At 39.4% G+C, this 24,195-nt stretch overlaps 1 protein-coding gene and 1 long non-coding RNA gene across 12 annotated transcripts in view; one reads left to right on the top strand and one right to left on the bottom strand.

Moving 5' to 3' along the window:
* The window catches only part of LOC107053827, a 29,519-nt gene extending 11,106 nt beyond the window's left edge, over positions 1 to 18,413 (top strand). For 7 of the 10 annotated variants that reach the window (XR_005861687.2, XR_005861683.2, XR_005861684.2 and 4 more), the window contains 3 exons: positions 570 to 688; positions 2,508 to 2,582; positions 3,639 to 10,151. This is a non-coding gene — a long non-coding RNA (uncharacterized LOC107053827). Of the gene's footprint in view, positions 1 to 569; positions 689 to 2,504; positions 2,583 to 3,638; positions 10,152 to 16,603 lie in introns of those variants that run through there. The other 3 variants (XR_005861689.2, XR_005861688.2, XR_001467510.4) reach the window with 3 other exon arrangements.
* Positions 1 to 24,195, bottom strand: part of CERS6 (ceramide synthase 6) — a 114,748-nt gene that overhangs the window by 50,409 nt on the left and 40,144 nt on the right. For both annotated transcript variants that reach the window (XM_025152632.3, XM_025152631.3), the window contains exon 4: positions 8,713 to 8,770. In XM_025152632.3, the coding sequence (XP_025008400.1) occupies positions 8,713 to 8,770 (58 nt within the window). The remainder of the gene's footprint in view (positions 1 to 8,712; positions 8,771 to 24,195) is intronic.

The following is a 24,195-nucleotide window of genomic DNA, read 5'->3' on the forward strand; positions in this document are numbered from 1 at the left end:
TGGCTTCAATTCCTCTGAGTGGCACATGTATCACATCATCTCTCCATGAATAGAACAGTAAAATATCGAATAGCAGCACTGCATTAGAAGTGCTACAGATTGGCACCTGACATTTTTCGTTTAAATGAGAATATTCATCCAGTTGCTTGCGGATAAGCTTAATGAACAAAAGCATCTACAAGGTTTCAGCAGCAGATAATATAACCTTTCACTCTAATATAGGAAAGAAACACCATAACAAATGCAGACTAGAAAAATGTGCCCAGCTGAATCACAGAACTACAGAATAGTAGGGGTTGGAAGGGACCTCTAGGGAGGGTAGCAATAATGGTTCTGAAGCAAACCCCCCAGCATCAGCTGCTCTCACACCACTGTTTTCTAGAGTCAGGTCTGATATACACCAAGATAGCAGACATTTCACAAACCTGTGCTTTGGTATCTCCAATCTAACTGTTGAAGAGTCTGGCCCACATTAATTAGTCTCATAAGTATCAGCCTGTCAGATGTTTCACATACCCACACAGCAGCATGTTTTTGAGATGCTATGTTTCCTGTATCATTCTGTTCAGCAAAACAGCCAGAAGCAACAACTTCATGGAGAAATACATGCAGCAACATGAAATGGAAACGTATCATAAATGAAGCAGTACCCATTCGCACCCAGCTTGTTTTTCCTCCTCCAAATCAGGTAAGTAACACACAATGCGTTTCGTGAATAGCTTTCCAGCAGCTGAGAAACTTCTTCAATGGAATCAAGTCTTCTACTGCTAGGAAAACCAAGAACTGTTTAATGCATTGTGCATTTTTAAAGAAGTTGGTAAGACTGGTATTGAATCCCTAGATGAAATACCAAATTCACCTGCAGTGTTGCTCCATGAAAATCTAAGAGATTTTGGCCAGAAATACCTCCTGTTACCATCAGATTCCTTAGGTGTTTCAGAAGAAAGTATAAACTAAACTAAAATTTTTATTTGTTATTAATCCTGCAACAACTTTAAATTCTCAACCCCTTGTCCTGTATAGGAAGCAGACCCAGTCAAGTACAACAATTTATTTGTCAGCTTTGCAGCTGCTGGTGTTCTGCATCCCACTTTTTCTAATGCAATTTATATCTGTCAAAAGTGATTCCTATCTGCGATGGATTTTATTTTAACATTTATCCAAAAAGTTAAAAAATAAAAAATAACCACAGCTACCTTATGCTGGCTTGGTAACCTCTGCTGTCACAGCTGATCTTTGGAATAGGACTGCTTCTAGTGGGAGAAGTTGCCAGTACTTTAAGGAAGAATTATGTCCTTTTATGATTCTCATACAACTCTGATGAAAAACAAATTTACTCTTTAGCGCTAATGATACCAGAAGCCAAAAGTCCTCATGAAGGATGTTCTCTTTGCATTACAGAAGACTTGCATAAAGAATTTGAAATTATTTATTTCCGTATTCAAACTCTTTTGTTATTTCCTCCATTAGTATTTCCTCATTAATATTCTAACCATAACCTCATTTAAACTGCAGCATGGCTTTCGTTTGGCAATGATGAAAATGTTGTTCCCTTGTCCCCTGCCAAGTGAAAATGCCAAAGTCCACGTAAATGCACTCAACACCTCCATATCTGTTGGCTTTAGAAACAACACACTGCTCGTACACCACTGGGAAGGGATCAGTGCAGCTGGAAGGAATGGGCAGATCCTGTGCAGAAATGCTACAAGAGTAATCTTGCAGTCCAAGGGCTCTTAAGCAACACAACATTTTTGAGCTATCAGACTTGTAAAACATAAAGCTCTGGGGAAGCTCTATGGCATCAGCACTGTATAGTGACTGGTTCTACTTACATATGCCAAAATAGTATATACTTCTATTTATTTACTTACAATCTTATTTGCAATAACATATGAACAACAGAAAACTTACAGCCCACTGACTTCAGGCTTAATTTCCAACAGGATAACTTTCAAAACAATTTCCCATTTTCATCCAGTTCCAATTTCTTTCATTTTCATTACAATGCTTAACTAAAGGAGTAACATGAGCTTACTTAAAAGCACAGTCAGTGATCTTCTGGTCTGGAGCACATGCATTATGAGGAGCAACTGAGGGAGCTGGGATTGTTCAATCTGGAGAAGAGAAGGCTGAGGGGAGACCCTATCACTCTCTGTATTTACCTGAAGGGTGGTGGTAGTGAGCTGGAGGGTCAGCCTCTTCTTCCATCTAACTACTAACAGGATTAGAGAGAATGGCCTCAAGTTGAGCCAGGGGAGATTCGAGTTGGACGTTAGGAAGTACTAGTTTTCCAAAAGAGCGGTCAGGCACTGGAATGGACTGCCCCGGGAGGCAGTGGAGTCACCAATCCTAGAGGTGCTCAAGGAACATTTAAATGTTGTATTAAGGGGCATGGTTTAGTGAGAACTATTGCTGATAGGTGGATGGTTGGACTGGATGATCTTGCAGGTCTTTTCAAACCTTGGTGATTCAATGATTTTATGACTATGATTCTCCTGTCTTAGCAGCATTATTCTACTGCAGACCACGCCATACCATGACTTAGTGTGAGCTGAAACAACACACGTGGTACAGCTTTTCAAGTAAGTAAAGAGGTTCCAATGTCAACTTTGAAAGTTGTCATCCAGCTAGAAAGAACCCTATTCAACAATATGCATACAGAATCGGTGACATTAGGAAAACTATTCATAGTCATGCTCCACTTGAATATTTGAAAAGCTCTTTACAGAGGCAGTCACATTTGCTGCAACACAACTGCTCTCTCATAAGAAAGACTTCAAAAGCATTCATAGACATCATAGTTCAATAAAACACAGCAACCAGCATGAAACTTTCGAGAAAGCCACCACGTGCCTCTCTCCCATAGTGCGACTACAGTAGAAGTCACTAAACAACTGAGAAAGACCAGCTGCCTTCAAAGCAGCTGCATCCTGGCTTGCTTTCCTCAGCACATTCAGAGCAAGTCAACCACAGCAGCACTGACATTTGTCCTGTTGAACTCTGGGCTATATAGCAGGCACTGGTAAGGTGGTCAGAAGTGCCCCTCAAACATGTCAAACTTTCCAGGGTCAGGTCATTCTTTCCAAAACTACATGAACCAGACAAGGAAGAAAGAAACAAGTGAGCAACCAAATCCATGGCTTCACAGAGGTACAATTAAGCATCAGCAGCTAGATTGTTCACAAAAACAATCAAGGAAAGAGAACATCAGTTCAAAGAAAAGCCTAATGTATAGCTGTGAAATTAGAAATTTTCTTGTTTTTTAGGCAAAATAATTTGTGACAGAATTAAGTTACTTTATTGAGTCAGTACAGGGCAGCATTTATATTGTATGTTGGGCATCCCACAAGCCTGCTGAGACACTACATGGCTAAGACCGAAACAGGTGAACTGAGTACAGTGAAATCTCACTTTCATATTAGAGAAAACGTGTACATGCTCTTTAAAATAGGAAGAGTGACTCAATTAAGTCTAAGTTTCACAGTACTGGAGATGACTTTGTGATAATACAGCCAGAATGCAATATTCATTTGTCTGTCATTTAAGAGCGGTTTCCATTTAAAGGAAGATTAAATGACAGAAATGTACAGAATAATATAGTAGTAATTTTATGGTGATAGTATCTCCTCACTTTTCAGGGAGTGTGTGAGCAACAACATTACTCTGGCCAGAAGTCTTCAAAGCATCAGCAAACAGTCCTGATGTACGGATGAGCAGGACACAGAGAAAGCACTGCCTGGTAATCTTGTCTTATGGAAGTTTTTTTCCCTAAAGGCCAAAGAGATCAGATGACTGTGAAGTACTGCTTTGGGAAGGAATGGGATGTTTGAAATTAATTCAAAAGCAAATCTGAACAAAAGTTCTTCTGTAGTCTTGCTATAGAGAGAACTCCCTAAAAGAAAAATAAATTAACTACATGGATGGCGGGAATCTGAAGAAAACTGAAGGTGAAAGATCAGTGATAAAACTGACGCAAGACACAGCATACAGTGAAGCTACTAAATAGTTTGATAGCAAATTTTAGAATAGCTGCAAAACTGCTAAACAGAAGAAAAATTCCAAAACCAGAATGGCAACTGAGACACTACTCCAACTAAACATCCCATGTCCCCATCTTGTCTTACTTCCCACAGGATATGAACTCAATTTTCATCACAGAGACACCTCTTTCCCTAAATACAAATCCTACAGAGTTAATTACCGCTGTGGGAATCAACAGCTGCTTTACTTCCTCAGAGGTTAACAATCTCTATGGTCAAGAGATAAAGATATAACAGCAAACATCAAATATTAGTCACCACACCAAGAAGTAACAAATTCTCTTTTGCATTTCAAATGCAGGTGGTCTGACATTAGGTCTAAAATTCTCATTTAGAAGCAATCCAAAGTGGCATTTTCAATGCTTTTACAAATCTCCCAGGACCACAACACCTATGTGCACTGCTGTTGCTATTCTGTTCCAGGAAAACAAAGAACACACCAATTCATCTCAGCAGTGGAATGGAGCATCCTTTCTCACAAAAAAAAAACAAAACAAAAAGCATTAGGAAGCGAAGTCCTCTCCAAGTGCACGCAGAAACATTAGGGCAGTAACAGGCCACATCCTACCTAGGACACACTTAAGAAAAGGGACTTCATTTTCTTCTTTTCAAACACCCTATAGTTTCAAGAAAAATGAAAGCTTGGTAAGGTCTGAAGTGGAGCTCTTTCCCCCTTTCCCATCTCCACCATTGTCACTGGAAAATGACATAACTCAAGAGAACAGTTTGATAAGAAGACAGCTTTCAGTGATTATAAAGTTTCAAAACTTTCAGCAATGTACTCAGCAATTACAGCATGGCAAAAGAGTTGATGCATCGTATCACGTGCAGTTGCTACTACAAAGAGTTACAGGTTGCTTTACTGAGTGCAGTACATCATCAGATTTCTTTTTATCCAGATCAGCCATTATCCGCAGAAATGGAGAGTAATGCAAACGTGCTTGCCATGGCATTTTGAAGAGATAAGAGATGTACAACTGCTCTAAATTGCAGCTTTATTAGCTTTCATGTGCCTGTGGTAGGGAAGTGAGGAGCAAAGCAGAAATCTGATGCTTATTTCTCCATGTGAGATGCTTTACCAAGACCGATATAAAACTTCCATTCTAAAAATAAGTCAATGTCAGCAGGGGTGCCATGCTGACAGACCCACTCAGAGTTTCAGGACTAAAACAGAATTGACAAGTTTGTTATCTAATTACTGCTTATTAAGCATCAGCATATCTTCCAAAATGAACTAGATAAGCTTGTCAGCTGTACAAAGCCACCAAAGACACAGTGACACTTTTTGCAAGAATGGTCGTTTGGCATCGTATCCTTCTTAGTGTTTCCTCAGGTGGTTTGATGGAAACACCAATTTTTTCTTTTGCTGACACTGCACTGATGCAGTAATATCATTTTATGTAGGAAAAAGGGAAGGTGACAGTAGAAGACAAAGCAGCAATGATTCACGTCCTGTGGGCATTATAAGAAATGTGTTTTCAGAAAGAGTCCAAAAAGTGAAATTAGCCTCTGGGCAATGGGCCAGCACATTGGAAAGGTCCTCAAAACTTGCAGTGCTTAAGTAATTGACAGTCTCCATACCAGTCTTGCATGAAAAGATGAATGTCACCCTCAAACCAAGGAGAGCCAATTGCAGATAAAAGCAACCATTAGGTCAGCAACAGCATAAGCAGCAAAGCAAAGCAGCAACAGGTCAAGAGAAGACCAGGTCAGGTCAGAAGGAAAGGACAAGAAAACAGAGATCAGAGTATTTCATTGCTTGGTAATTCAAGAGCCAACAGAGAAACTATAGAAGAGACAAAGCACTGGGATTTGTGTTTTAGGGACAGCCGTTTGTACAGATGAGTTGATTCACATTTCAAAACCTCTAAGAAACATTAGGTCCCCCTAAGTCACCAGATGTCTTTGCATAGGCTTTCACATAGTTTTTCCTTCACCAGCTGAGACCAGTGGCTTTATCACCAGCAATTTATCACAGAATCATAAAATATCCTGAGTTGGAAGGGATGAGGCACAAGGCTCATTTAGTCCAGTTCCTGGCTCCACACAAGACTGCCCAAAACACAAACCATATTTCTGAGACCACATTTCTTTCTCACAGCATCTGTGAAATTCCATGACAATTTCCCAGCCACTCTGTAAATCAATTCATCAGTTTGAGAGAGGGTTGCACCAACTTGCTAAACAAGATCTTTCAACAGGATTCTTACTTCCAAGCAATATATTCTTTGTAAAAAAAAAAAATAATAGTAATATAAAAAAATTGTGACAGGATTACTAGAAGTAGCACCTTGAAAACCAGTGTGGCAAATTGGCTTGCTTGGTTTGGATTTTAATTCTTGCAAATCTAGATTTTCCCCCCTAAGTGGATCCACTAAAGTCTTTGGTGTCTGATGCACAGCAAAAAGCCTCTATTTTCTTTTGCTTACACAATGTTACTATGGAGATTAGGCAAATACATAAACAGTCTTAATTTTGTCATTTACATACATTTCTATGTGGAAGAAATAAGTATATGAGAACACTGGAATAATGACAACAGCATAAAATGATGTGAGACTCATTTACAGTACTGGGTAAAAGTGAATAATTAAAATATACACAATTATATGGTGAACAAGGTATTTGACTAATGTCCATCTCATGCTGCAGCAATATGCTGAACTGGGAGGAAGACATCCACAATCTGCACATCATCTCAACCGGTAGACACTGCTCACAATAGCTTGTAATGAAATATGCATTTGCTGTATTCTTTACAGTGTTTAAAAAGTGTTGGTGTTCAGACTTTTTCAATAGCAGACACTTTCATTGTGCTGTGCAAGGAAGCTGCTGCCTTGTTACTGTAAGGCTTCAGTTTAGTTAGCAGATTCTGAGAGCGTTGTCTTCATTTTTTTTTTTTTAATTTAAAGTTGACTAATATAAAAATATTAGTCGTCTTCTTTCTCATTCCCAAAGGTAGTGGGAAAGAACAAAACCAGAAGAGGTTGCTGGAAAAAAAATTAGTTATTCTGAAACCACGAGGGACACGAGATTATCCTCTCAAAAGATGTTAAGCACTTGGGTACACTTTTGAAAGAGATCTGGTCTATGTCCACCACAATCACTGAAGCATCCCTTACATTTATACAAGAACTATTCTTAAGTAATATCTCTTTCCTCACGTTTCAGCATATTTACAACATATTTAACAAAATAAAATACTTTGAAGTTGAAAAATAAAATAAGAATAGGGCTGCTTTACTTAAAAGAGGATTCTCTGTTTGCTGAATGAATTACTATCAAGAGTGAAATATTTAAATAATTTTGATTTAAAGAAATCACACTGCTCCCTAAAATTCTATTGTGAGCTGAAGAACATTACATCATACATACTACTATGCATATGCCAATAAGCCAGAAAAAAAAAATATACAACACAGCCACAGGGAAAAATAAAAACATTTTTTTTATTCTGTTGCGCCATGGCTACTCTCCCTGTCAAACACTGCTAGAATAATATGACTTTGAGTAGTAACTCTTCTGCATTGAGCAAAAGCATCCTAATAGGTCAGAAGCCAACTGTGAAGCGTACAGCACTCACCATGGTGGCAACATCCACTTGATTGCTTATCATTAAGTCTATTTTTGTATTTCATGCCACAATAGTGGGAAAAATTGAAGGCAGAAAAAAGAACACTAGATCATGGAGCATGAGTGAACTACAGAGTGGGAACTTTCAAGAAGAGGTTGTGCATAGCACATGGCTTGGGTCCATTGGGAGGGCAGGCACACACACTGCATCTGAGGCTGACCACTGTTAAGTGGCTGAGAACAGCTCCAATGTCCCCTCCCTGCAGAGGGGCATAATTAGTCCTGCTGGCACCAAGTTTAATCACCTGAGACAATCTCAAGAATCACAACTCTAAAAATGATGTTTTTTACATCTCTAACCCCCAGCTTATACTTCTGTTTACAAATCACCAGAAGCATGTAGGATACATCCTATTGCGTCAATTTTTTGTACAAAACAAATAGTCAAAATTACATAAACAACTGAGACCACACATTCCCATAAATCCAATCTCTCAGGTTTACATATATATTGCTTGTACAAAAGCTGCGGGAACTAGCAATGCTGTAAAAATTTGCACCACAGATAAATACAACAACCAATGGTTAGGTTAATAGGCCTATGGTAAAGGCAACTGGAGGCTATTAACATCTTTCTCTGTTTCAAATCACCAGAAACATACCATTGACAGGAAAGCCCATGATACATCTTTCCAAAGTACACCAGACAAAGAACAAGCAAAAAATAGTATATTTAAAATCACTAGTAGATTTTCCTTGTTATTAAAAATCCACTTCTGCCAGAGGAATTTAAATAAGAATGATGCAAAAGTTGAGCTGAATACTTCGGTAAGCCTTACTATTTGTTTAATGCCGATAATGGAAAGTAATAATGTGAGCTAAGCATGTTACTATACCCATGGATTTTTTTTTGTCCCATTTGTTAAGCAGTTAAATTCCTTACCAGTGCCAATGGCAACTCATTTTAGGAACGCAAATTAAAATTTAATTTTTGTTCCTCGTGAATGTCAATTTTATGCCTGTGCTCTACATTACATCTACGTAAGGTTTCAGAAAAGTCTCTGATGTGTTATGAAAGCATAATAATGCAAGTGCCTACCTTTTTCAGGAACCGTACTCCATAGGTAAATATATAAAGGTAAAATGTAAATCTCCACCTGCAAAAGGTACAATAGATTAACTCTAGGATACCAGCTTTACACAATTCACAATTCAACAAACCGTTACTTAGAGCACAACCAATCCAACATATCCTGGTCATATTAACAAAAGTAGAAGCAAAATTCTAGGCTGTTCCTCTACAACTTTCATTATCAAACATTCTGCTCATCTGTCAGCTTCTTCTCAGCTTCCCACCCACCCTATGAAAATATTGTTTAATTTCAAATCAGGAGAAAAATCTTTCAAGGATAATTAAGTTCTGAAAAGTTTTGTGAAAACTACTAACAGAGAACAAAGGACAATTCACAGGCCTGTTGCAGGAAAGTCCACGTGTTATTAAATACTGGAAAACCTACCAAGCTTAGGGAGAACAGAAGAATCCAAGACAGCGCTCATCACTTTTAAGTGGGAAGAACTGTAATCTTATTACTAAGCAGAGAATTCAAATATGAAAGAGATTTGTAAGAAACCAGGATTCATTAATTCCACTCTGATAACACTCTCTCCTTTGAAAACTGCACTCCAATTCAATAAAATACTTCTATATATAATTAGAACTTATTTCAGTGACAATTCAGAACTTGTTTAAATTAAACATCTATTTCATACTTCCCAGTTCCGTTGTTACTCTGTTTCAGAGGTTGTTAGTGTTATACTTGCTTCAGTGAGGATTCATTTTGAAGGGCTCTCATTTGGGAGAGCAGCATTAACATTAAACCATTTGCGTGCAAAGAACTTTGATTTTTACATAAAAAATTAACACCTAGGATTGCTACCACTTCTGATACTCTGGAGTTACCAAGCAATCAGCTAAAAAGAAAGATTTACTGCAATTACTCTACAGCACCAATTTAGCACAACAATAAGAAATTTTATTCAGCTTTCAACAGGCAATGTTAGGGTGCTGTGCACAAAATATCATCTTCAGTGATGAGAAGTATAACATACAGCAAGGAGGAATTGAACAGAGCAGATTCCAGAAATTCACTCTTGGTTTAGCGAGAGCATTTGCATCAGATAGATATGTTGGACAAAGACGTATATCTGTAACTTATGTCTGCTTCCAAAGAGATGCCTAGCTACACATTTCCTAGAGAGTTTCCTATTCCAAAGCACACATGAAATAATTGCTGGGCTTCTAGGTCCTCTTTTCAGAGACAAGCTAAAAGTAAAGAGAACGATGACAAAGAAGGAGAGAAGTCAGCAGAAGACCAAAGAAACCATCCTTGCTTCTGTGGCAGTCTCTCTTTTGCAATAAAAGGCAGCATACTGATCATCTTCCTATCTTTTGGCCGAAAACTGGCTTAGGAAAGAAAGGTCAATGGAAGTATAAGGAAATAAAAGAAAAGCCTTATGCAATGCAAATTCTTACAGAAATCCCTGTGTTGTTGCTTTGTTTGTTTTTAATCCCATAGAATCATCATAGATTCTATGGGTTGAAAAGAACCATAAAGATCATCTAGTTTCAACTCCCCTGCTACATGCAAGGTTGCCAGCCACTAGACCAGGCTGGATGTGGCTCCGGGCAGCCTGGTCTTGAATGCCTCCAGGGATGGGGCATCCACAACCTCCTTGGGCAACCTGTTCCAGTGTGTCACCACCCTCTGGGGGAAAAACTTCCTCCTAATATCTAACCTAAACCTCCCCTGTCTTAGTCTAAAACCACTCCTCCCTTGTCCTTTTCCAGAGGGTTGGAGCAATCACACAAGCATGCTTGAAGTAAATACCAGTGACTTACTATTCATAACATTTACAGCAGGATGAGATTTAGCTTCATTAGTGAGGCAATACTGCTGAGTGAATCATCCTCAATTATGTATTTTACAGGACAACTTTCTGTCCACAGGCAAAACTATTAGCTTACAGCTGATTGCCACTGAAGTGCATTCAGACATTATTGGAATGGTTTCAAACCTGAAAACACTCCTAGGAAAAAAGAGGTTAATTCAAATCTTACTCTTCAAAGCTACTTTTACAAGTATTTAGAAGGAAATTTATCAGACATAAATAACTTTACGACAAACTGAGTACAGGAGAGCATAAGAATATCAGTGAGATTTAAAGTGCAATACCTAAGCCGCACAAAAACTGTCTCTTATCCGGTAACCTCCAGAGCACTGCAGAGATTATTTATTCATCTGGTATTATATAAATATCAATCCCTTCAAGGGTTCAGTAACACCAGCAACACAGATCACAGCCTATATGACGGTAGTTTCATTAAGAACTGCAAAAAGAGATTACTCACGGGAGAAAAGGGAGGTGGAGGTGAAAGTAGGTTTCCTGGTAGAAACCTTCAGACGATGTACATGGAACAAACTGCAAGGATAGCAGCATGAAGCGAGGTTTTATTTGGGTAACAACTTTCTTATTAGACCAGTTCTATGACTAGGAAACCTGCTGTTTAAATTCAAAGTCATCTACTTCCTCTAGTGAAAGCTTCAAGACTGCCATTGAAAAAGAAAAACAAACAAGCAAACAACCCCCCCCCCCCCCCCCCCCCCCCCCAAAATAAATAAATAAATAAATAAATAAGTATATATAGACCCCTCTCACAGAGGATTTGTTATATTAAATTCAAAAATCCCCCTTGATAACACCTTTATTTCACAATTTTCCTACTGCAGCTAGCATCTCAGTGGAATGAAAAGGCCCCTTCCTAAGTCTTGCAAAATCAGAAACAATGATTTTCCATTCCACCCACAATCCAAAGTACTGCCACAGCCACAGATCTAAGCAAAAACCCTGAACTACCTCACCAAAGAATTTCTAGAGCTTAGAAGAACTGGAACCAAAAGCTACCATCTGGGTTTGCCACAGACTATCACCTTACTTGAGTGTTCCACATGTGATATACAAATACAATATATGGTAACATGTGCTGTTGGTCTTCTTTCCTCTTTTTTTCCCCAACCCTACCAAACAATTCTGTGTGAGCTGAGTATCAGAATAAAGCAAGGCTCAGAACTAGGTCATAGGAAAAGCAGGCCAAACTTAATACATAATTAAAAAAAAAAAAAGCAAAATGCCCATTTCCGATAAACAACATCGGCAGAAGCTAGAGAACCAACGTCTGCCTTGATCAAACTGCAAGTCAGAATTGGCCCCCAGCTTTTATGCCATTATTAATCAGCTAGCTCTGGCGGAAGCCAGTACATAATAAAACTTCTAAAGCAGCAGAAGCAGAGCCCAACTAAGGAAAAGCACCGCAAGATTTATATTAAGGTACCTTTGGTCCTCTGCAACAGAGGACTCGAAGACTTTCTTTCCATTGCTGTCTATCAGGCAGCTTGCTGCCTTTTCCATGGGCTTCAAAGAAAAACTTTGCCTGGGACCCACACAGAACTCCAAATAGTTTCATGTTTTGTTTACCTCTACCTGTAGTTAGGTTTTTGCTGCTATTTATAGTAAAACATCCACTGCCCAAGGTCAAATAGATTAGTAAGTCCTGGTTTCAGCTGGGATAGAGTTAAATTTTCTTCAGAGCACCTAGCATGGCCCTGTGTTTTTGATTTAGGATAAGAATACTATTGTCAACATGCTGATGTTCTAGTTGTTGATGAGCACTGCTTACATCAAGCCAAGGACTTCTCTGCCTTTCATGCTGCCTTGACAGTGAGGAGGCCAAGAAGTGCACAAGGGAGGGGACACAGCCAAGACAAAACTGGTCAAAGGGATATCCAGTACCATATGGCATCATGCTTAACCATAAAGATTTAGGAGAAAATCAATTTTTAGTTATTACAATGTTTTTTATGATAGAGTAAGTGAACATACCTGATCTAATTAGCTAAGAAACTATGTTCAAAACTGGAGTAAATGTTACACGTTAACTACTACTTACTCAGCTAACATCAATGGCCTTAGCAACATGTTTCACATGTAACTATCTTTTTAAACCTAAAAAAGCTAGATCCAAGTTATCTACAAATTAACACGTACTGAAACCTATAAAATCCACATTAAATTAAACCAACAGGTAAAATCATTCACAGAGCAAATGCCACTCACGAGGCACTATAGTCAGAAGAGATATACATACAGCACATAGACAAAAATCAATGGATGTTACTTCCTTCAGGTCCAGTTACAGAATCAGAAAAGATACAAATCTATGAATTTAACTGTAGATGTACCAATAACCATTTACACAAGGTCACAGAGATCACTCTGTCTTTGAATCACACCAGGAATTATCAGGTATTTCTCTGCCTGCTTTCCTACTGTGGTGCAGACAGCCAGTAATTTAGAACTATGCTGATGCTTTTACTGGTGTATGAGCAGTCCTAAGCTTCCCTCAACCTCTCTTGTTCAGTAGCCCAACAGTAAGAAAATCTGTCAGACTTTGTAAAATCTAGGTTTGTGTTTGTCTTGTTACATCTCACATGCCTCTGACTTGTTTGTTAGCCATGAAACTATCATGTGTATGACCATCTCTTCTAATGAAGTTGTTTTATATAGCAGAAAATATTCTGACTTGAGAGGAAGGATAGGGAGGACAGGGATCAGAACTTTGTTGTAAAGCTGTACAATTGACTCAAAAATCATACAGACAAGTCCAGAAGAGGAAAGATAAATACACATAATGCAAAGCATATTTCTCCAAAGTGAACTCTCAGTTCAATTCCTTTGCACCAATTACTCTATTTAAATCTATTATTCACAATCTACAGTATATACCTCTTTTTCCCCCTGTTCAGGTCTCATTTCAGCCCATTGATGTAGGAAAGTGGAAGGAAACAGTTATGAATAGGAATCACATCCACTGTTTCTTTGTAGTACATAATAAAACTTTTAAAGCAGCAGTAACAGAGTCCAACTAAGGAAAAGCACTTCAAGGTTTATATTAAGGTACCTTTAGTTCCCCTTCTCCCCCAGCAATATTCACTAGCCCAGTAACACAAAACAGTGGTGAAGGACGCTTGGTGAAGCACCCCATTCTGGGTGACTATTGCATCAATTAACATTTAATTGAGAGGGCAGCTGAAACCGCTCTGTTTTGTGAGGATTGCTCTGGCTCCCAGACTTCAAACACTTCAGTCAGTTGTGCACAGACAGAAAATCTGAATAACCCAAATACACTCAAAGCATACTCCTCGAAAAGACTCCTAGGTTAATTTAAATCCAACAAACCCAGATGCAAGCACTCAAGGAGCCAGTGTTCTGGAAGAATTGATCTGTCTGTCTGAAGTAGAGTTTACAAGGTTCACTCTAGCCCTGTACTATCACACTCTCGAAACTTCCTGAGTGAACCAGGTTTGTGTCTGGTCTGCTTGAACCCAGCACAAGTGAGATCAAGTTTGCATACTACCTCTTAGGGTAATTCTTCAAGGTGGGCTGGTGTTCACCAGGTTAGGTGTTTCAAGTATGGATGTGACACACTGCAGCAAAGAGTCATGGTAGAACATGCCTCTTCAATTGGAAGAATTTTTTTGTTTTCCAATGTGGTCTAAAAATGAATATTCTAAAGCACCTACAGGGCACAGCAACAGATCTCACAGCTCTTGTTCAACACAAGTGCATTCTTGATCCAGAATACAGTTTCAAAACCTCTCAACTCTTTAACTTTGAGCCAATAATGACATTTTAAAGATGCTTCAGTATGATACAGAACACTAAGGCAATGGAAAAGTTGAAGAGCCTCTGCCAATTCAGCTGGTATATCCAGTCATGCTCAATTCAGCAAATACTATTTAAGTGCACATCTAACTAAGAACTTCACAGACTTGAAGCATACTTCTGATGAGATTCCCTTCACCATACTGCTGAACTGTGTCCTTAAAATTTCATAGAATCATAGAATCATCAAGGTTTGAACAGACAAGATCATCCAGCCCAACCATCCGCCTATCAGCAATAATTCTCACTCAACCATGCCACTCAACACAATGTCTAAATGTTCCTTGAACACTTCCAGGGTTGGTGATTCCACCACTTCCCTGGGCAGCAATAGGGTCTCCCGAGCCTCCTCTTCTCCAGACTAAACAATCCCAGCTCCCTCAGTTGCTTCTCATAAGGCCTGTGCTCCAGACTCCTCACCAGCTTAGTTACCCTTTTCTGGACATGCTCCAGGGCCTAGGTGTCTTTCTTGCAGTAAGGGGCCCAAAAGTGAACACAGTACTTGAGGTGCGGCCTCACCAGTGCTGAGTACAGAGGTACAATTACTTCTCTAATCCTGTTAGAATCACTATTTCTAATACAAGCCAGGATGCCAGTGGCCTTCTTAGCCACCTGGGCACACTGGTGGCTCATGTTCAGCCAAGTACTGACCAATACTCCCAGGTCTGTTTCCTCTACATAGTCTTCCACTTGCCACTCTGCCCCAAGCTTGTAATGTTGCCTGGGGTTGTCGTAGCTGAAGTGCAGGACTCAGCACTTGGTCTTGTTGAACCTCATCCCATTGGCTTCAGCCCAGCAACCCAGCCTGTCCAGACCTCTCTGTAGGGCCTTGCTACCCCCAGGCAGATTGACACTTCCTGCCAACTCGGTGTCCTCTGCAAACTTACTGAGGGTGTACTCAATGCCCTCATCCAGGTCATCAATAAAAATATTGAAGAGGACTGGCCCCAGCATCAATCCCTGGGGCACACCACTGGGGAACAGAGTTTCAGCTCCAAAAAGTAAAATTAAACTTCAGCCAATAAAAATGAATTGTTTGAGCAATGAACTAAAGCAATCTCCCCCAAACACACACATTTCACAGAGCCCAGCAAATCAGGTTCATGCTCTGTGTCAGAAAGATGCCATTTTCACCATAATAAGCCATCCAGCGGAGCAAGCTCAGCACAGCTACTCTACGAGAAAAAAGACTTAAAATTGACAACTGTCAACTAAATATATAGCCCCACCACACAAGCACACGGCAGAACACAACGTAATCTACAGAGGTAGAGAGACACAAGACCTCAATTGTCTAGAAAGCATGCAAGTTTTCAGAGATCTGAAGAATTGCTATTCCTAGTTGCAATCACAGTTTCTTGCACTTACTAAAGATATTTAAAATAAACAGCTTTAACAAATCCTACATTTGTTTGTGCTTGAAATGACAAACATATGCATGGAAAGCCCAAACACAGAGCAGACTGGAAACAGTCCATAGCTCTGCCCCACGGTGTGCCTTCCACTGATTCAGAATTCAGGCAGTGGAACTCTTCTTCAGTTTGTACTCTCCAGGAAAACCATACTTATCTTGGTTGTTGATAACTAATCTCATATGAAGCTATGTAACTGCGTATTTGACGGCAGCATCTTCACCGTTCCAATATTCTGCCTCCCAAGAACTCTTTTAATGATTATTTCCTGCAATTTTTTAAAGCCTGACAGATGTAACTGGAATTATGCAGTGTTAATTAAAAAAATAAATAAATAAAAGTGCTCTTGCCTTTCTTGGCATAGTACTGCTGTTGAGCTTGACTGGAGCAACCACGTGAAAAGTAAGCACTGTGGTTAAGAAGTTATTTGAGGAAGGAGAAAGTTATACATAGTTCATTAAGATGTTCAAAACAGCAGGTATGATGAATTGAGAAATTTCCATGGCTTTCCTCTTCAATTTTATGGCTTAAGATTTGGCTGTCATCTGATTTTCCTCTTGGCTGCAATCTGAAACAGTTATTTAATATTGAATGTTACAGTGCCACTTGAGACCAGTCCTGTCCTAAATCTGTATGCTCAAAAAACAGCTCTGAAAGTCTTAAGAGCAAAATTTAGTGGTGCAGAAAAAAAAAAAAAAAGAAACACAGTGATGGAGTTTTATAAATAATAGAGCATATTTATATAATTAGACCAGAAAAGATGCACAATCTAATAGTTGTTTTGGTAATTCCTTCTAGGTTATGTAGCTTCTGTTTCATGGTTATGCAACTGCCCTGAGGCATCCAAAAGAGAACAACATGAAATAAAGCTCTGATAAGACCTCAGAGATCTGTTACCCCTGCCAAGTTCTGCCTTACTATCATCTGGAAAGCTTGTGGGAAGAGCACAAAGAAAACTAACATCACTGCCATACATTCTCTCTCCAACTGACAGAATTGCTTTCCCCAAAAGTGACATTCAATGTACACAGCTAACACAAACCTTTGAGAACAGACCCAAGGTCCTTACACCCTGAACTTCTAGTCTCTGTTCATACCGGTAATCTCAGAAGCCACTTGTGTTTCAAAACATGGCCCTTCAGCTTTCCTGTGTCAACCACAACAGCCACTTTGTCCCACACACTTCCAGTTTTAAAGTAACAAAAATTTCCAAATTGCATTTGCTTCTCACCTAGTAATATTGTCCAAGCTGTGATGGCCAGTGTAAATGCGTTAAGACAACTTTACTGACAGGTAACTATCATCTTAGATAAACTAACACCAGCTATTTCCATAGCACATGCTATGTCTGTGCACAGCAGCCACACATCCTTGATATTACACCAGTCTAGATCAGACTTCTGGGGAGGGTTTGTTACTGCTTCACATTCAGTACTTCATTTCAGCTGATAAACCTTGCTGAGTAGCAGTGTTGTCATAGCTCAGACAGGAGGATTAGTCAAGTTTGTAAACATTATATTCAAACCTCACACTGCCCTTCACTTTATTGTCCCATTTACATCCTGAAGTACATTTAGTTTTCTGTGTTCTCCTATATCACTATCTCCTTGTCATGACTTGTTGCATCACAGAAACATTAGAAAAAAACATCACATGATGCTCACTGTAATGAGCAAAGACTGTTGTTTTGTTCTTGTATTTTTTTTTGTACGGGGCTGTTTGGTTTTTGTTGTTGTTGTTTTTGTTTAAGATTTAGCACATTATCCTTCAATATTCCGAACTCACAATAAAGTAACAGGGACAGGACATTTTAATAATGCTTAATGCAAATGTGCTGTCATAAGAGTACAACTTAAACAGCCAAAATGCCAGTAAATTTAAGTAGTATTATCCAACCAAACTATACTTGGTAGTCTGAAACTTTTTAGATAACTAACCATATGGGATAGCATTTGATGTTTCAGAGCATGGTTTCTACAGTACTTTGCACTGTTTCCTGCCTGATAGTCTCTATTTCAGCTGGTTTTGAGGCCTGATCCTAGAAGCTTTATGGGAAGTAAGTTTCTCATGTTCAACCTGCACTCTATGAGCCCTCTTACTGATACCAGTGCTAGCATACATTCATAGGCCACTGCTTGACTTTTTTTCAGGCAAACAGTACTGCTGTGTCACCTGCCTCACAGTTCTGGACATAATTGGGATGTTCTGCTCATATGTCACAAAAAAGAAAAAAAAACCCACAAAACAACAACTACCACCAGTCTGCCACATCAAATTTTTTTTCCATGTAAATAAAAGGGAAATCTTTCCATGAAAATATTTTCATTGGCAGCAATACAAATGCAGAATAAAGCAGGCACTGTGTTGACCCAGGCCAGTAAAAAGAAAAAAAAAAAAAAAAAGAGAGAGAACAATATATCATAAGCCACCACATTGGCTTACAAACTATTTACATTTTAAGCAAATAATCAGTTCAGCTTTCTCTGAAGAGCATGAAAGTGCATTATCAGACAACTTACTAACACAGAAAGCAATGTAATTAAATGCCTGTAAGGAAAAAATATTAAACATTTGGAAGCTAATTCTCCTCTATAATTACATCTCTGTGAACAGATGCACATAGTACATGTATCTACAAAATGAAAAGTAATCAAATGCATCATAAAACCGTGTGACAGCTTAAATAAGAGGGAGAAGAGAGAAGCAAAGGCTAGAATGCCAATTCACTCACTGCTGCACATAAAACAAAAACTTACTGTCAGTGTTCTTCAGAATGTATATCATTTTTACGTGTTGATTGTGACTAGTGATGTGTGGAGAAGTCATCCTACTCAAATTTCTATCTTGTGAGGGAGACTGAAACAAAAACATACCAAGTATATTTGGACAACTGCGTCTGTGCAGTTTGTAATCTCACATGGAAGACAATAATTTGCTACAAAAGACACCCCTGGGGGGTTCCAGCTGGACCAAACCTGTGTGGATTCAACATAAGGCTGGCAAATACTGTTTGCTATATCTACACATGCAGAACGGCAAACAGGTACAGCAGAAATTGAGTAAAAACGGTATCCTAAATTGTCTGTCTTCTTAAAATGAAAATAAGAGTAGAACACAGTGGATATCCGTATTTAATGAAAAAGCAAAGATTTGCGTCCATGAGACTATGGAAAATTTATTCTGAATCCAACAATCTCTGTCCATGAATAAATAAATACATAAAAGGTCAAATAAAAGCATACCTTCATTGGTACAAAGAAAAAAAAATATAAAAGGGAACATTCTAAAGAAAATAAGAGAACCATTACTTTTCAAGCATAGAGAAAGCAATTAGGAGGAATGAAGTACAAAGAAAAAGAATTGCACAGTAATTGTTAAATAATCATTATATGTCTCAAGACATAGAATGGAAGCAAACACCAAGCCTACCAGATTAAAGAAATGAAAAGAGGAGGACATTGTGAATGGGAAGGAGGAAGAGAAGTGTTCCCCTCTTCCACACAGCTGTTGTACTTTGAAAGGAAATATCACAGACTTAAGAACTGATGACCACCATTACAGATTTGAGAAATGAATGCAACCTTCATTTAATAGATAAGAACCATTTTACACTATTTGCTATTCTACTTTGGCAGTAATGGTTGTGTTACTGAAAAAATTTCTTTTCAGGGAAATAAAAAGCCCTTGAAGTTTAGCAGTAATAAAATATTTTAACATCCAATCTCTATTCCAACTAACAAGTAAAGAAATAAAACAAACAAAAAAAACCCCAAACCAACAAATCAGAGCAGACAGTAATTTAGGAACTGGAGAAATTGGTACTGAAAACTACCACTCAGAAGAGTTAAGTATTTCATACAAGCACGCTGACGTATGCTGAAGAAAAATGCCCACAGTTTCAAATGGATCAAGAGAGACAAACTGGGAGAAGTCCTGGTGCTGAATTCACAGATCCCTTGCAAATCTTCAAGAGCCAGTTTTTAAACCCTGTGAATCCCATCTGCAGGTGAGAAAATAACAAGCACCAGAATCAGTCTTGAAGTCTGTAGTATCCCAGACTGAGCACTTGCTCAACCTCGATCTCTATTCAGGAAAAATCCCAGGCCTCCAAGTTCTTTCACTTTTGAGCCACCATCTGAGAGGCTTGACAACTTACTTTAAAAATTGAGGCTAACTGAAGAGTCAGCCTCATCCATCATCAAGGGCTGCACAATTAAAGGCAGATGGAATGTAATAAACAAGCAGCTACTGCAGCCTGTGCAGTTTTCCTCTAGTTGGCTTTATCTACTATATTTAAGCAGTGATTTTGAACAAGTACACACATTAACTAGAATTTAGGGAAGAGTTATTTAATTTCCATAACATAAAATAATGATGAGCACACACAAACCACAAGAGAAAGGAAATCTATTTAATTTATTGTAACGTTGGTTAATGTGCAGTGGTAATGTAAGTGATGGTGTCTTTTTTGCAGGGCTAGTATCTGAGTTAATTTTAAATTATTAATTATGTGAAAAACTGTGTCACAGAAGGCAGTAAGAGCAGGGAATTCAAAGTTTTAAGTAATCCAATTTGAGGGAAGAGGGGAATTCCATAAGATGCAAAATGAGAATTGCTTACAGCAAAGTCTAAAGATACAGTGAGCATCATCTGACACCACAGCATGAACATATTTGCCTGCTTGCTTCAGCAGAACAGCAAAGGAAGAGGTCTGATGATTCCTGACACCTTACCAATGTCTGTGCACAGAGATGTCCTGAGACTCATCTTACAAAGGCAAAATGAAGATCATAAATGAGATTCACATACGAGCATGGAAGATAGAGCAGGAAACAAATCATCAGTGAAACTGCTAAAACGGCCCAATTATAGGGTCTGCTTCATACGAGTCCTGAAATAACTGGAACCTCTGAAGCAGCAGACTAAGGAGTAACAAGAAGCCTACCCTAGCTCACCTTTCACACAACAGTTCAGCTTTGTAATGTAGAGGGATAGCAAGGCAGCAAAAGCAGAGGCAGACTTGCAATTTTTCTATTGAGAATTTGAGAAATAAGGATAGAAAGGCTAGACAGAGGGTTTAAACATATCCATAGGAGCAGCTGTTCAACAGAAAAGCATTAATTCTCTTAGCCACTGTTAATCTAAGCACTTTGGAGATAACAGCATTGGTAGCACTCATGGCATGCCCTGCGCCCCTGGCATGCCTTGCCCTGCTCCACCACAATGTATTTTCCCATCTGGCCATGCCAGAAAGGACCGTGTGGATGAGGAAATGCAGCAGTGCTGCTGCGTCCTCCTCCCCTCCAACTCCTCTGCTGCACCAAAACCTAAGTGTTCCCATCTGATGCCTCCATATCTTCCTTTCTGTTCTCAGGTGCATATATAACTCCCTCTACCACAAGAAATGACTCTCCAGTATGTTCATATTAATACCTCATGACCCACATGAGGAAAATCTGACTGAGAAGCTTGCTCCGTTTTTATGCAGGGTGACATAGCCGCGCAGCTATGAGAAACCTGTGCAACCAGCTGCTTGCTGCAGCACAGAGCGGTGACAGGGTGAGGACCAGGACAGGAGGGCCTTTTACAGTTGATGGGAGCAGCAACAGCAGCCCATACTGCTAAATGGCAGTCTGAGCCAATTACTACTAGTCTGGGCAACTACTCTACAAGCCACTGAGAGACAGCAACATCACAAAACAACACAATAAGTTCATTAAGAAAATAGATAATTAAGCTACTCCTCCCACTCTGGCCAGCAAAGAAGCATGAACAGTCCAAAACCTGAGAATACAGATGCTCCCAGAGGCAAAGCTAGAGGCATAAGCTCATTGCAAATCGCATTGTAACTGCAGGTGTCACCCAGCCCAGCCACCTGGAAGCACCAGTGCTGAGCAAGCTGTACACTAGAGAGGAGGAGCAGACATAATATTCAGTCCCGATTCATCTGACAGCGTTACGGCAGAACTAGAATTGCCCTCAGCAGCTGCACTGTGTGCTCCTGATTTTAAAATCAGGATTGCTTGTTTTGCCAGCCATTAACTTATTCACGTATATGGGGCCTTATATTGTATTTACGTGGCAAGAATGTGGTAGCAGGGGGATGCAGGGGTGGCCTCTGCGAGCAGCACTTTGTAGCTGCCCCATGTCAGATCAGAGACAGCTCCAGCTGCTCCAGAGGGACCCACTGCTGCCAGAAGTGCACTATTAGTGATTCTGGGAAAGTAGTTTTAAGAAAGGGAAAAAACAATGCACAACAGCAACCAGGACAGAGAAAATACAAGAGAAATAGACCTACAGCCACAAAGGTCAGTGCAAAAGGAGGGCAGGAAGTACCCCAGGTGCAATGTGCTCCTCCAGATCCTGCACACCACGCAGAGCAGATCCCACCATCCAGATGTAAATCTTACAGATAAAATAGCACTACTTTACAAGCTTACAACAGACCATAATCGCTTTATTTCTCCCTATACTGTAGTTGCCTCCTGCTAGATGACTTCAACTTGACTCTCCTTTTTAAGAATTGTGACTCATCTGAACATCCCTGCTACCTGCAGCTATTGCAACCTTCCTGCACTCGCTGAAGGTCACGTCTTCCTTGTTCTGGAACAATTTCAGACTCCAGCTCCTTCCACATCCCACTGAAGGCCTGCATCTTCCCACACCTACCTGCCTCACAAACCCAACTCCACCAGCACTTCAATGCATACTTCCTGTTATGGTCTTCAACTCAAACACCACCTGTTCTCATGGCTCTTCTCTCCCTTACCTCCACACTCTGGTTTTAGCAAGTCTGATGTTCTGCAATTAAAAATAATGGTCTTCACAACTGTTTTCTATGCAAGCTATTTATTTATCTGCACAACACTGAATTGTCTTGTTGCTGAAGTAAACAAAACAATCTCTAATTACAAATTACTGCTGAATTATTGCCTTAGGAGAGCGATGAAAGAAAGAAACATGAAATCTGGATTAAATTACTCAGGGTGTGAAAAATTGTTTTCACTATTCAATTTTGCGTATGCTTTTTTTTTTTTTCCCATTACCTATCTCCTGGTTCTTCCACTATGCAGTAGGCTGTTGACATTATTCTTTTTATATAAATCATTATTTCCAGGTGCTTTTACCTTTTATTAAGGCAACCCTTGCTCTTCTTCCACTGTCTCTGATCTCCAGCATAATCCTTTCAGTAGCTACATAGTTGCTGTCCTCAAATTTATATCTGCAAAGCACCATACTTTCATGCTACACCTAATGAAAATTTTAATAAAAAAAATGGCAATGGAACAATTTGTTCCTCTCGAACCAGTCTAGCAGTACTCTTGGGGAATGGCGACAAGCAACCTCTCTCAATAGGCTTCACAAGCAACAATTATATTCACTTCAAAGACAGCTTTTCTAGAGTAATAACAGAGCTAGCCTTTACTGCTAACGCCAATACTACATTCACATCATCTGACGTATGAATCCTTTCACAGACATTTCACGGAGTCAAACATTGCAGGAGACCAACTAGGTTGGACTGGCTTATATCCACAGTGCTCTGGGCTGGAATGCTGGGTAGCACATGCTCAGGATTTCTTTTACCTTCACATGAAATATAGCTCCAAAACACTGGGAAGATATGTGGTTGGTTTTTTTTTTTTTTTTTTTCCTACTTCTCCCCCATCATAGTTTTTCAATTACAAAGACTGATGTATATACCTTGCTAGAATAGTGCTTTTTTAGCCTAACACCAAGCATGTGCTGCATGCCCTATGGCACAATGTGGACACACAAGCCGTGCCTGGATAACAAGACTATCACAGCTGGACGAGTCAGATTTGGTATGTTTTATATACCTATCATCTGTCTAGAGTAAAGCCTGGAGTGAATGATCTTTTCAATAAATTATCCTTTCAGTAGTGCTTGCATTGCCTTTTGGCAAGTGATAGCAGCATCACTACAGAAATGAGCCCAGTAGGAGATCAGTGTTTGTAAAGTGCAGACTATAGGAGATGGGACTCACTGGGCAAGAGCATGGCAGTGAAAGTGTACCCTGATTGTCTAGCTTTCTTTTTATTGAGGGTGAAAAAAAGCAACAGCCACCAGAGCTGACGGTTTCAAGCTGCTATTTTTAGAAAGACAGTTAACAACACACACACACAAAACCACCACATAAACACAACACTAGTAAGAGAACATTACGAGAACATAACACCAAGAATATTTGTTTTTTAATTAATTCTTCTTCCTCTAGCATTTCCACATTAGAAATCACACACCACGTTTCTTTGCTTCCTTCTAACAGTTAAAAGAGTTATCAGTTCCAGCTTCAAGGGCATTTTATGGCTGTTTAAGAACCACCAATTCATCTTTACCAGCAGTTTAATGCCATACAGCTATCAGGA

The sequence above is a fragment of the Gallus gallus genome, chromosome 7, assembly GCF_016699485.2.
Source record: "Gallus gallus isolate bGalGal1 chromosome 7, bGalGal1.mat.broiler.GRCg7b, whole genome shotgun sequence".
Classification (NCBI taxonomy): domain Eukaryota; kingdom Metazoa; phylum Chordata; class Aves; order Galliformes; family Phasianidae; genus Gallus; species Gallus gallus.